At 46.6% G+C, this 12367-nt stretch overlaps 1 protein-coding gene across 7 annotated transcripts in view; it reads right to left on the bottom strand.

The window, feature by feature from the left end:
- Positions 1–566: 566 nt before the first annotated feature.
- The window catches only part of pum (pumilio), a 92061-nt gene continuing 80260 nt past the window's right edge, over positions 567–12367 (bottom strand). For 5 of the 7 annotated variants that reach the window (XM_011136995.3, XM_011136994.3, XM_025301748.1 and 2 more), the window contains 9 exons: positions 8043–8456; positions 6578–6818; positions 5245–5409; positions 4861–4980; positions 3260–3554; positions 2922–3162; positions 2058–2448; positions 1452–1620; positions 567–1351 (listed from right to left, as the gene is read on the bottom strand). In XM_011136995.3, coding sequence (XP_011135297.2) covers positions 1033–1351; positions 1452–1620; positions 2058–2448; positions 2922–3162; positions 3260–3554; positions 4861–4980; positions 5245–5409; positions 6578–6818; positions 8043–8456 — 2355 coding nt within the window. In that variant the 3' untranslated portion in view covers positions 567–1032. The remainder of the gene's footprint in view (positions 1352–1451; positions 1621–2057; positions 2449–2921; positions 3163–3259; positions 3555–4860; positions 4981–5244; positions 5410–6577; positions 6819–8042; positions 8457–12367) is intronic. The other 2 variants (XM_025301759.1, XM_011136996.3) reach the window with 2 other exon arrangements.

Below are 12367 nucleotides of genomic sequence, written 5' to 3'. Positions count from 1 at the left end.
GATTATAATAGTAGTAGCAGCAGCACGAGACGGATCTACGTGAGGGAACTTCGTTTTTGTTTTTGTTTTTTTTCATAACAAAATCCTCGCGCGACCCTTTTCGTCGACAAGATGGAACTGCAGCAACTTCTCCTCCTCGCTCGTTTCGCCGTCGTCATCAACGACGTTGGCTGTCGTGATATCAAAACCGAATCAAAATTCGGTCGAACGATAGAGTTAAGTCATCGATTCATTTCGCAAGAGCCGTCGTCGTTTGACCGTGGACATCATCTCCACGATATATATTCGTATGTGTCGTGTGCTCGTCGAGTTGCAGATGTGTTCTTGTATTACGCACGCGAGACTCGGCTTGCGCGAGGGGAATCTCATATCGATTTCCGTTAACGATAGAAAAGTGTACTGCACATCTCATACATCCTCACTCGTTGTTCCTTTATCCAAAGTGTATATATATATATATATATATATATATATATATATATGTACATATATATACTCTTCGTTAGAGGACGACTCTCTCTCTCTCTCTCTCTCTCTCTCTCTCTCTCTCTCTCTCTCTCTCTCTCTCTCTCTCTCTTTCTCTCTCTCGCCGTTTATGCCGTTATCGATCTCGCGTTGCCCGAGTACCAAGGAGGCGCGCTCCACTGTACAAACGTCGTCGTCGTCGTCGTGGATTACCGCGATTGTAAAAATAAGAAAAATTACACACTAGCGCGAATTTCTCCCGTCACAGAAGCGGTGTATCCGAGTCATTTTTTCTCGCCTTCCTTTCGAACATTTTCTTTTTCGTCTTTTGTTCTCCGTTTCCAGAGAATACGGGCCAACGAGAAAGCGACGGAGACTTGTCGTTTTTCCGTCGACAGTGATCGTAACGGTGAAACAACAGATTTCATTAGAAGTAAAAGTAGGGTCAAACGTGTCTGGTGACGTGCGGAAGTCGTGTATGTATAATATATATAGAGTTCTTTTTCTCTTTTCGTTTTTCTCCTATTTTCTGTTGGTTTTCTTTTGGCGACAGAGAGAAGATCGCGTTTATAAAACCTGTGTGGGTGCCTGGGTCTGCGTAGAAACCGGACCAGCGGCGGAAGCGGGAGGCCCAATCGGGCCGAGATCGCTGCCACCGCTCGTCGAACCACCGGCTGGTGCCGCCACTCCCATCGCCGAGGCGGTCTTCATGAAGAACTTTTCTAGTTTTACAATGATGTGCTTGCCGTAGGTGTACTTGCGCAGACTGCCTAAATGCGGGCGGATCTTGTGCATCAGTACTTTACGCTGCGCCGGTTCTGCCACATCGATCATCTTCTGGACAACGTAATTGGCGTATTGGTCCTTCATCATGACGTTCAATGCACTGTTTGGCGAAAACATATACGAGGAAAAAAGGTTAAAAGAGGCAATCTTTTTCTCCGATGTACAGCAAAAAGTAATCCTATTGACAGAAATGCACTCACTTGTCGTTGAAGCCGCAGACTTCTTCGATTAATATAGCGCGCTCCTGCCTGGTGGCGTGAGTCACGCATTTCTCAACCACATTGCTCGCAAATTTATGCTGAGAAAGAGCGAGTACCTTGCCTCTGACGCTGCTGATTAATTGTGCCTTGTCCTCCGGCTTTCCGTGCTCTATGAGGACGAAGATAAGTATCTTTATTATTGCGAATAACTCATTACACCTAATAGAACGAGTAATATATACGCAATGAGAAATATAAATCAAGCGCCATCGCCGCGATGCCAAGTACACGTAAAATAAAAACGTCTAATATATAAATAAATATAAATGATATAAATATGTGTGTGTGTGTGTGTGCGCGTGTGTGTGTGTTACATTATAAGTCAATTCTTTTTCGAACAACTTATGAACTAATGCGATAAGTTAGAGTGAATACATTTTCTCTCACTCTAACTTATCGCACTAGTTCAGAACAGTTTCTCGAAAAAGAATAGACCCTATACATATGTTATATATATAAGCATATATATAAGCATTTATATTATACAAAATATGTAGTATGTGAGATATAAATAAAGATAATTTCATCTGTGAAATTATTATTTACCTAACACGTGTTGAATGACGTAATTGCCGTACTGATCCTGAATGAGCTGATCAGTGGAGGCATGCAGCTCCTGCAAGATACCCTGCGTCTGCTCAGGAGTACAATGTTCAAGAATACGTTGGATCACACGACAGCCATAAGGATGCGTGCTCAACGCGAAAACTTGACCAGTGAATGCGCCTATCACAAACTGCAGAGCCCGTGGCTCAACGCATTCGATGCACTTTTGGACGACGTGGTTCCCATTCTGATCTTTCACGCACTTTAATACATGCCCGTCCAATTCACGCACAATCTCCTGTTGTTGCTCCGGACCGATCGACTCGAGTGCTTTCTGTATCACTCTGCAGCCGTACATCTGGAGGGCTAATGGTAACACGTGCCCACGAACCTGATGTGCAAACAAAAACAAATATGAGATAGTGTAACACTAGGCGCGCTGTTTCGATAGGGTTTGCTCGATAATCGGTCAGACCATTTGATATGTAATCATGTTGAATCAGATGACACGCAAAATGTCTCGTCATATTCGGTTAGTGTCAAGGACACAATGCGTGAGGATGATTTCCTCCAAATCGACGATTAAGAGAGAGATCAGAGATCAGAGAGAGAGAGAGAGAGAGAGAGAGAGAGAGAGAGAGAGAGAGAGAGAGGGGGGGGGGAGGGAGAGAGAGAGAGAAAGGGGAGGGATGGAGAAGGGGATGGAGAAGGAGAGGGAGGGGGAGAGAGGAGGGAGCAATTGCTGATGTGGAAATTCAAAAATAGTCGTATCTAGACTTCTTAAGGCTTTTCTTTTCCGGCGTATCGATCTCACTCGACCAGTCTCGGTCTTATTTTCTCGATAGATATAATAAAAATACGTACCTTTTGAGCAAGAGTAGATTTCTGTTCTGGAGTGCCGTATTCGAAGAACTTCTGAATAACATAATTTCCGAAAACATCAGTCATAAGAGAATATGCGGAGGAAAGAATCTCCTGAAAGACGAGCTGTTTTTCGCTGGCTGAGGCACGTTCCAGTTTCTGCTGAATGAATCGTGAACCATGTTGATCCTGACTGAATTCCACTATGTGATTAGCTAAATCACGTAACTGGAGACTTGGAAATCTGGACAGAGAAGGAGAGCGCGCGTCAGTCGGCCGTTATTCGGCCGGCGAAATTCCGGGAGAGTCCTCTGCTTCTCGCAGAGTGCGTTTCCACTCACCGATTATTCCGAAAATCTTCGAGCAGACGCGATCTTCCACCAGCATTTTTGTCACTGATATTAGCGGCACCTCCGCGACCAGATTTGCCCACGAGGTTGGGGAATAGAGAGCTGCTGGAACCGAAGACACCATTGGCCGTCAATGCGGGGACTGCGCTCGCGCGGAACTTGGCCTCCGCGCCTGGAGCAGCTGACACTCGACTGGCGCCACCAACGAGACCGCCCAGGGATCCTCCCAGAGTCGGTGGCGGTGTTAATGACAATCCCAAAGGACTGGGCGATGCGGTTACTGTTCCTGTTTGTTCACACAAACACCGAGGGTAACAATTGAGGATCAATTTTACGAACAAGATTGGCATATTCTACTTTGCGGCACATACTCTTTTGTGAATGCATCAGGTTGGTGCGAAAAGTGAAAGCTGTCGCGTCGTATCGGTCAGTCGTGACAATCGAAAACAATAGACTTATTCTTTTCTTACTTGAGTTAACGATGCACTAGAACTTTACCTTGTTGTTCTACCTTCAACGCTAGATTATATACTTGTTTCGCTTTATGTTTTGGCAAAACCTGATAAAACCTGATTCAGTCAAAAATATTATGCACTTTCAAAATGCCGTTAATTTTTGTCTCTTGCACCAGCCTGATGTGACATCGATTACAATTCAGCAAAAAATTTGACAAAAATGCGAACGTTGATGATACGCATTTAAACAATCATCACTGAATATTGTAAACGATAAGATGAGGTAGCTGTACATTTAGATACATCTTAATCTCGGGTATCGGGTATTATGAGCTATTATTCGGCTATTGGAAATCTTTTAATCGCGAATGACACACAAAGACAACGTACAAAAATATATAAATATCTAATTCTGCACACCGTGTGCAGTTTAAATCACTACGAGAATTTACAGTGACATACGCGCGCGCATGTACGTACGCATACACAGTGTATTTGTGTGTCGCGGCGCGTTCCTCTATCCGGTCGTCCTTGCGAATAAGAGACGACGCTTCAACAGCTCAAGAATATTTCCTTTCTAAATATCGGGATGCGCAACATAGCTTTGTTTTTTGTACACGTTAGTGACAATTCTCGCAATTCAGAAGGGTGCACGTTTTGTTACCATAGCCTTTTGGTTACACGTATATAAAAAAGCACGTATGCAAATGAACAACGACGTTATTATATGGACACAATGTACACAGTGTTGGGTTAATTGAACGTTCATAGCATGATTATCAAGACTACGCACAACCGCTATGTATATGCGTACAGATACGCATGTATAATACACACATACATACATACATACACATACATATATAGAGTATCTAAAAAACAGTAACGCTCGAGTTTTTTTCCTTGTGATTGGTGGGCGAGAAAGTAAAAAAGGGAAATCTCTCGCGCACACGACTCGAACTGAAAAAAGTGACGAGGAGGAGGAGGAGGAGGAGGAGGATAATTTAATTCAGCCAGTCGTCGACTCTTATCGTCGCCTTCGTCATCCTCATCATCGTTACACCTTCATGTGCGTTCGAGCGCGCGCGTATACATCGGAAGCCTATATTCGAACACGTCGAGAGAAGCGATCCTTACCGAGAGCGCCGTAACTCTGAGGCCACTTCGCCCGGCTATATTCCAAGCTCGGGCTGAAGGCTGAAGTGTTTCTATCAAAGGAATCTCGTCTGCCGCTCGAAGATGCACCAAGGCCTAAACCTGCACACAAGACGCCATCGTAATCTTAGCTCACATAGTGCTCAGGACAAGAATTACAGAGTGGTGCGCCGAGCATATCGCGCGTGGACAACAGTGGATCACAAACATTCTACGAGAGAGAGAGAGAGAGAGAGAGAGAGAGAGAGAGAGAGGGGGGGGGAGAGGGAGAGAGAGGGAGAGAAAATTTTTTCCTGTAAGACTTCTCGGGCGTAAAGACGCAAAAAGATTGAGCGCAAACGTGGACACGACGCTCTCTAACAATACCTGAGTTCTGCAGTTGAGCCGGAGAACCCAACGCTCCGAGCGGTGACCCGCCGTATCCTAGAGCCGCTAAACCCGCAGCTAGACCCGAGCCTTGCTGCTGCGCCTGTTGCACCGCAACCGCCTGGGCTTGTGCGACCACCGCTGCTGCACTGCACGCTGCCAGACCTGCACCAAAAGCCCGCAAAAAACCCCCACACGCGCTTTCTTAGTCGTCGTAAGTAATTAGCGTTACATGTTGCGGAAGAACCTTACACCGTCTAGAGAAGCTCTAGCAGGTATAGAGTATAATGTACATTTGACTCTCCTTCGAGTCGCGCATGTGATCGCCTCCGAGATCAGAGGTTGCAGAGCGACGGAACGGCTCTAAATGACGTTTGAAAGAGGACCAAGAGAGGGAAGATCTCATTTTCCGAGTTTCGCACGTGACTGAGGAAAAGTTGTCAATTTTTAAGTTCGTCAGTGAATCTGATTTGTGACAGTGGCAACATTAAATGATTAATGTATTGGAATTTATTAATTTGCAAGAAATTATAAGGATACAGACATATGTTTGTATTAAAATTTTGAGAATGTTTGGATGTTGTAATTGATAATCTTATTAAAGTCAGAAGAAAATAGTTTCACTTTAAAGTGATGGATGCAGATAACATTTGTCGAACATGTTACGACCTGGCCTGTTTCATGCTGTTCACATTAAAGGGAAAAATTGAACGTATCTAAACATGAAGAGATAAATCAAGGAAAAAAAAAAAAAAAACCCGTGCGAACCAAATGGTCCAATTTTGTATCAAAGAAATCTCAGCAAAATTAGATCGAAAACCAAAGCTCGAAAATGTACAATCTCCTTCCCTCTGTTCCTCCTTCTTATTGTCTAATGAGCCTTCCATCTGCTATCCTCTGCGACCAATACTTCCTCTGCTCTGTGAATATGTCATCGAATCTGTCAATAATCATTGTTTAGTCACGAACTGTTACAATGCCGGGTCGTAATGACGGTGTTTCATACGTATTTACAGGGAACACACACAGGAAAGGGAATTAAACGATAGCGAGAGCGGTCAAACGTAACGACGGTGGCGCGCGTCTATAATTCGTTGCCGTACAATACGTACGTACATACATGACAACACGGTCCATGCATTAATACACACGTGTTACATCGAGAAGGAGGAGAAGGAGAAGGAGAAGGAGTAGGAGGAGGAGGAGGAGGGGAAGATCTTTACAAAATGTTACACATGACTTTATAGCAGTGGTTTACAAGAGAGTGCGCGCGCGCTGGCGAGGAAGAAGACGACGAAAAAGAAGAGAAGTTATCTCTTGGAGCGAGACTCACCGAGACATTCACCGGGTGTAGCGTTGCTGTGTGACGTCGGGGTCGGTTGTGAATACAGGTTCGCTGGTGGTGGAGCCGGCGGGCCTGGTGGCGGTTGAGACGGTGCTCTGTTCACAAGAACTGGTGCGGGACTAACTAATCTCATGGGGGTCGCTGCCGAGCTCAGGCCGCGCATACCTCCCATGACGATAGAGCCGTTCTGGTCGTAGTACGCCGGTATCACCTGATACTGGCCTTGAACCTATAAATGTCATTTCCTCATTAGCACAGTGATGGATATACATGAAGTATATATCACACAAACATAGTGTGTATGTGTACGTGTGTGCCAAGTCTTGTAAAAAAAATTGCGGAATTTATAATTCAAAGTTTTACAATCAGAGAAATGTGCAACTTTTACACACACACGCACGCACGCACGCACGCACGCACACACACACACACACGCGCGCGCGCGCGCGCGGTATATATGTATAAATTGTATCTGTGTACAATTGTTATATTTTCATCTTTAGATTGCGATATTCCCCGAACGGCTCTCATGTAATCTTCATCTATACGGCAAGGCCATTGATCTAGATATCAATTTGCTTCATCCTTTGTGTTCGTCTATCTAATTATCGCTCCATCTAAACGTATTTTACATCGCCCCATGCGCAAAAGCATAACGGACGTGAAGGGCGCGCGCGAGATTTTATAGAGCGAACATCATCGGAGGTAATTCCGCACTACCACCTTTTCCCTCCGCTTGTTGCTCGTCTGCGAAATATTTGGCCAGATTGAGGAGGACAATGTGGTAGCTCTAATTGGGACAATGAGTCCGCAGTAGCGTGTCATAGTACATCGAGCGCAGAAACGAGCATCATCGCACGCGCTGTTCTCATCGCGTGGGGCGCAAGCAAGAGAAAATAGCATTTACAGAATTAGAAACGCATCTAATTCGCGGTACGCACTAATTCGCGAGCTCTCTATCCACCCTAAATTTAGTCCTCCTCTTCATTTTAACCCCTTGAAAGAAAACATATGGCGCTAGATCCGATCGAAGTAATCCCTCTTCCTTCGTGCTTTGCCAAACTTCTTCTTCTTCTTATCTGTACGTAGTCTCCCCCCATGGCTGCGGGACGATTCGAACGGTTCGAACTATTCGGAATCATTATTTGCGAATCCCGAGCTGCTTACAAAACGATTCGCCATCTGTGCCAAGTTTCATTCGCGCGCGTTGTCTCGTGTGATCGCGCGCAGCTGCGAAAGAAGTTCAAGTCGCTCGCTCGAATTGCTCGAAATTATGTCGAAAACCTCCTGAAAACTACAGCAACTCTCATCCGCGGCAAGTCTTTCGCGCTTTCCTCCGGCGCGGCCGCAGGAGCGAAAGTCGGCAAATCGCGGCAAACTGCTCTCTCGGCTGTCAGCTGTGAGCATAGCAAGAAGCCCGCCGTCAGCGGGAAAGAGGGCACCACAGACTCACCGTCTGTGCCAAGTTGTTCGCCGTGTCTTGCGCAGCCGCGGCCGCAGCTGCCGCCGATGAGGGTGTAAGCGGTCGTCTTGGCGGCGGTGGCGCGGCCGCCTGTGGTGGTGCTTGGGGCAGAAGGCCTGCCGGGTAGACCCAGGGACCGACCCCATAGTACTGCGGTACCACCGGCGGCGGCGCACCAGCTATCAACGCGCCCACGTATGGTTCTTGGCCGCTGATGACGGTGTACGGCGCCGTGGGGAAGTTTTGCTGCTGTTGCTGTTGTTGCTGCTGCTGCGCCTGCGAGGCCGCCAGGTACTGCTGCTGCTGCTGCTGCTGTTGCTGCTGCTGCTGCTGCTGCTGCTGCTGCTGCTGCAGCAGCTGCAGCTGCTGCGGTGTTGCGCCCTGCGGCTGACTGCGAAACAATTGCTGCAAATAGAAGAAGAACGTCCCCCGTTAGCGAATCATTTATTCTGCGAATGACTGCGATAATAACTTCGCTTCATGATCAGAGCACAAAAGTTCTCAACTTCTCGACTTCTGCGCCACTGACCTTTTTCGGTCGATTTGGCAATCGGTTGAAGCTTGTGAAGCTAGGCTTATTCCTTTCCTTAGAAGAAAGGCTTCTAAAAATCGGCATCGGGTAAATAAATTATTGTGCACAAAGTTGGAAATTAATCAAGATCCAATAATAATGCACAATTATTAAGATAGAAGACACGAGTAAAAAGACAAATTTGCTAATGTCTTTATCCCGAATCCCGGAGATTAGAGATTAGTGCAAATACACGTCCAATCATTTTATTCAATGAAAGTCCATGAACCCCCGCTTGAAATTGAGGGCCTCCAGGGGCCTCGAATGAAGAATCGCCGAGTTGCATTCCCGATACCATCCCAGCGTACCAACCGCGGGTCTCTACTGAACGTGCGTTTCGTAATGTCGGTCAATGTCAACAGCTCGAGAGAGACGCGCGTAAGCCGCGCGCACGTAGGCCGTGTCCCGACTAAACGCGTATTTAGCTTTGCTAACACGGCCATCTGCTCGGAAACTTCACATCTCGCACAAAGTTCAGCCACAACGACGCGCGGACGGGCGCGGGCTTCAAACGCTAAATGCATGCGCGCGCGCGCGCGTGTGCTCAGGAAACGCGCGACACTCGGGAGAGTCGTCCCGAGAAGAGGAAAAGTAAAAATAGTCCACCGCCAGGTGAGAGCCTAGAGCTGCCTGTCTGCCCGAGAAGACTCTGAGCTTTCGCGACAGCACCGGGGGACAACGCGTAACAACAATTCGAAGGAGAACAACCTGTCGGGGTCGCACACACACACACACACACACACACACGCACACACACACACACACGCACACACACAATAGCTGAAGGTGCAAGGGAAGAGGCTTTTCGGCTTCAAGGTTCGATGACGACACATCCCATCGTTGTCGTCTTCATCGGGTGACTACGACCGCGTAACGTAGTCACATTTCCAGCGCGCGCTGGAATCAAGGTCGCAAAGCCTAGAGGCGCAGAAGACGGCGGCGTGGTGGTCGCGTTCGTGCCGGCCGCGAAGAAAAGGCCTTCTCTCCGTCGTTTGGTCGTCCCAGGTCGACGACCCCCCGCGGACGTTCACCGACAAGCGTTCGCCGTGCGTTCCGGCGACCACCGCCGGCCATCACCATCACCATCGTCGATCACCGTTGGATTCTTTTAACCTTTAGAGGACCGGCATTTTTTTCTTTAAAATTTGCAATTCTTTTCGTAGAAAATTTATATATATATATATATATATATGTACCCATCATGTTGCGTAGAGTTTTCGAGTTTGTTAGTGGCGGGTCCTATAAGAGCCACCCCGGTCCTCTAAAGGTTGATTGATCGACAACAGTGTCGTTGCGCGATTCGAAATCGCAAATCGCATAAATCAATTCGGTGCAAACTAGGAGAGCATATACCTCGACACTTGGAAGAGCAGAGGAGGCAAATGATCGAAGAAGAGATGAGCAGTGAGTCTAACCTTGGCCTCCGAGTCGGAATCATTTGGTTCGCGCGCTTGAAATTAGATTTCGAAAGTTCGATGTGACCTTGAACGGTAAGATTGAGAGAGAAGAGGAAGAGGGAAGGAGAAAGGGGAGAGGAGAGGAGAGGAGAGGAGAGAGAGAGATATAGATTATTGACCGCTACCAGATTACGTAAGATATAGCGATGTGCGCGCGCGAACGGAAGTAACAACGAACATATTATATAGAAGAGAGTTATATAGAAAAGAGTTATTTCGACAAGTCTGAGCCGGTCCGTTCCCGTTCTTCGCACGTTTTATTTTCGGACGACTGTTTGCGCGATCAAACGAGATCAAACAATTGGCACTGAATAAACAAACAAGATTGCACGAATAAGTGCACGATAAGCAGAATAAAATGAAGAGAACAAGATAGGAAAATGGGAATCTATAAGACCTCTTTTTCACAATTTTTGTGCAATTGCTGGAAACAGGAGATGAAGAGACAGAAATTCGTGACTTGGACTGCTTCGCGGATCCATCATCATCTGTCTATTGCGGTGAACGATGGCGACGACGCAGCAGGATTTCGCCGTTGCGTTTGAGTGAGGATGGTCGATAAATTTAATACACATTATCCGCGGCCGCATGCAAGTATTCGCATGCCCATTTTCGAGTTGAAAAATAAGTGGAAGAAGATGGAGAAAAAGAAGCAGCGTTGCGTTGCGCCTGTGAGCAAGCGCGGACGGATAGACGAGCCGGCTGATCTCGCTCGTGCACGAAGCGTAGAGAACTCGAAGCATTCACGACACGCTCCAGCCCTAAGACGCAGCGATGCGTTTCGGGTATTAACCTCTTCCGGAAACGCTGCTCGAGCTTGAGCCAAGGCCACAGTTATACTTGACGGTTACTCTGCGAGTGCGCGAGAGTCACGACGAGTCACGAGCAAGAACAACTTGGATCATTTTTTAATGGATGCTGTTTGAATGTTTGAAAGACTGTCATCGCGAACATGCTCTCTCTCTCTCTCTCTCTCTCTCTCTCTCTCTCCCTCCCTCTCCCTCTCTGTATCTCGATTGTTAAATTATTTGATGATTTTATAATTCTCTGGTCCGTTGGAATAATCACTACGCGATCAAACGATCCCACGTTCCATCAATCCATCGTGTCGCGCGTCGCGACTGAAATGCCTACGAACGTCACGTTTTGTAATTTGCAATATTATCGAAAATTACTTCATAATTACATTATACATATATATTTTTATCTACGTTAATTCCCTCGAAGATGGTAGGCTAAACAAAATAAGCCGGAGCTTATTAACACGCGGGTCCTTGTCGCGTCTATCTTCTTTTCGTCTTTATTTATTTATCGACTGCTCGATATGATGCAAACGCATTTTTAACGATGTTTCTCGTGTTCGGGAAAGGAGTTACGGAAAAGTACGCAAATACATATAAAAAGAACGTTATCTTATCGCAGGATATACATGCATGTGTAAGACGCGCGTAAGCGGCTCATTAAGGTCGCGGTGCACCCCAGAGACATTCTTTCTCACCGATGTTGAACCGTTAATCAAAGGAGGATCCCATCACCGATCGAGAGTCGAACAAGCGGCGATGTGACGCTACCGGAGGGGAAAGAGGAGGAGGAGGAGAAGGAGGAGGAGGAGGAGGAGGAGAAGGAGGAGGAGGAGGAGGAGAAGGAGAACGGTTATTAAAGATCCCACGCGCATGTATGTGTGCATCTACGCTACTAGCACGCGCGAACACGCGTCCAAATTGATCCCTAACGCCGTTATTTGCTTAATAAAATCGTTATCTTACCGTCGATTGGACGACTGGTGTTAGCCAACGGCCGCGGTTACTTCGTCGCTTCTTGTGAGGTCGAAGAATAAATGAACGAACGTGAAGAAGTCAATCGCGCTCGTTATTATCATACCGTTCCTTCGGCGCGAAGGATTTATTTAAAATCGACGAAAACACGCGATAAAGAAATTATCTCACAGCGCTTTATTTTCCCAGGACGTTATACCAAACGTCATCGTTTTTAATCGCGTTATCGTTTCGTCGGCTATATTTAACTACGTCTCATTATGCCGTCGTTTTATTGGGAAGAGATAATTCCGAATTGCAGTTAAACAACGGTGCGGCGGTGTGACTCTATTTTCGTGACTGAATGTCGTCGTTTTTAATGTGCGCGCGAGAGTAACAATTTGCCATGCCGGCTTTGTGTGTGTTGTCGTTACGCGATTACTATATTCGTTGTCGAGAACTGCGCGCGCACCGCCCTCGAGAATAGAACAGCCGAGACAAACGTCTAAATGGAAATTACGATGATTGCGGGTA

The sequence above is a fragment of the Harpegnathos saltator genome, unplaced genomic scaffold (genome assembly GCF_003227715.2).
Source record: "Harpegnathos saltator strain DR-91 unplaced genomic scaffold, Hsal_v8.6 scaffold114, whole genome shotgun sequence".
Taxonomy (NCBI): domain Eukaryota; kingdom Metazoa; phylum Arthropoda; class Insecta; order Hymenoptera; family Formicidae; genus Harpegnathos; species Harpegnathos saltator.
Note: the sequence above shows the minus strand (reverse complement) of the source record. Positions and strands in the feature narration are given on the sequence as shown.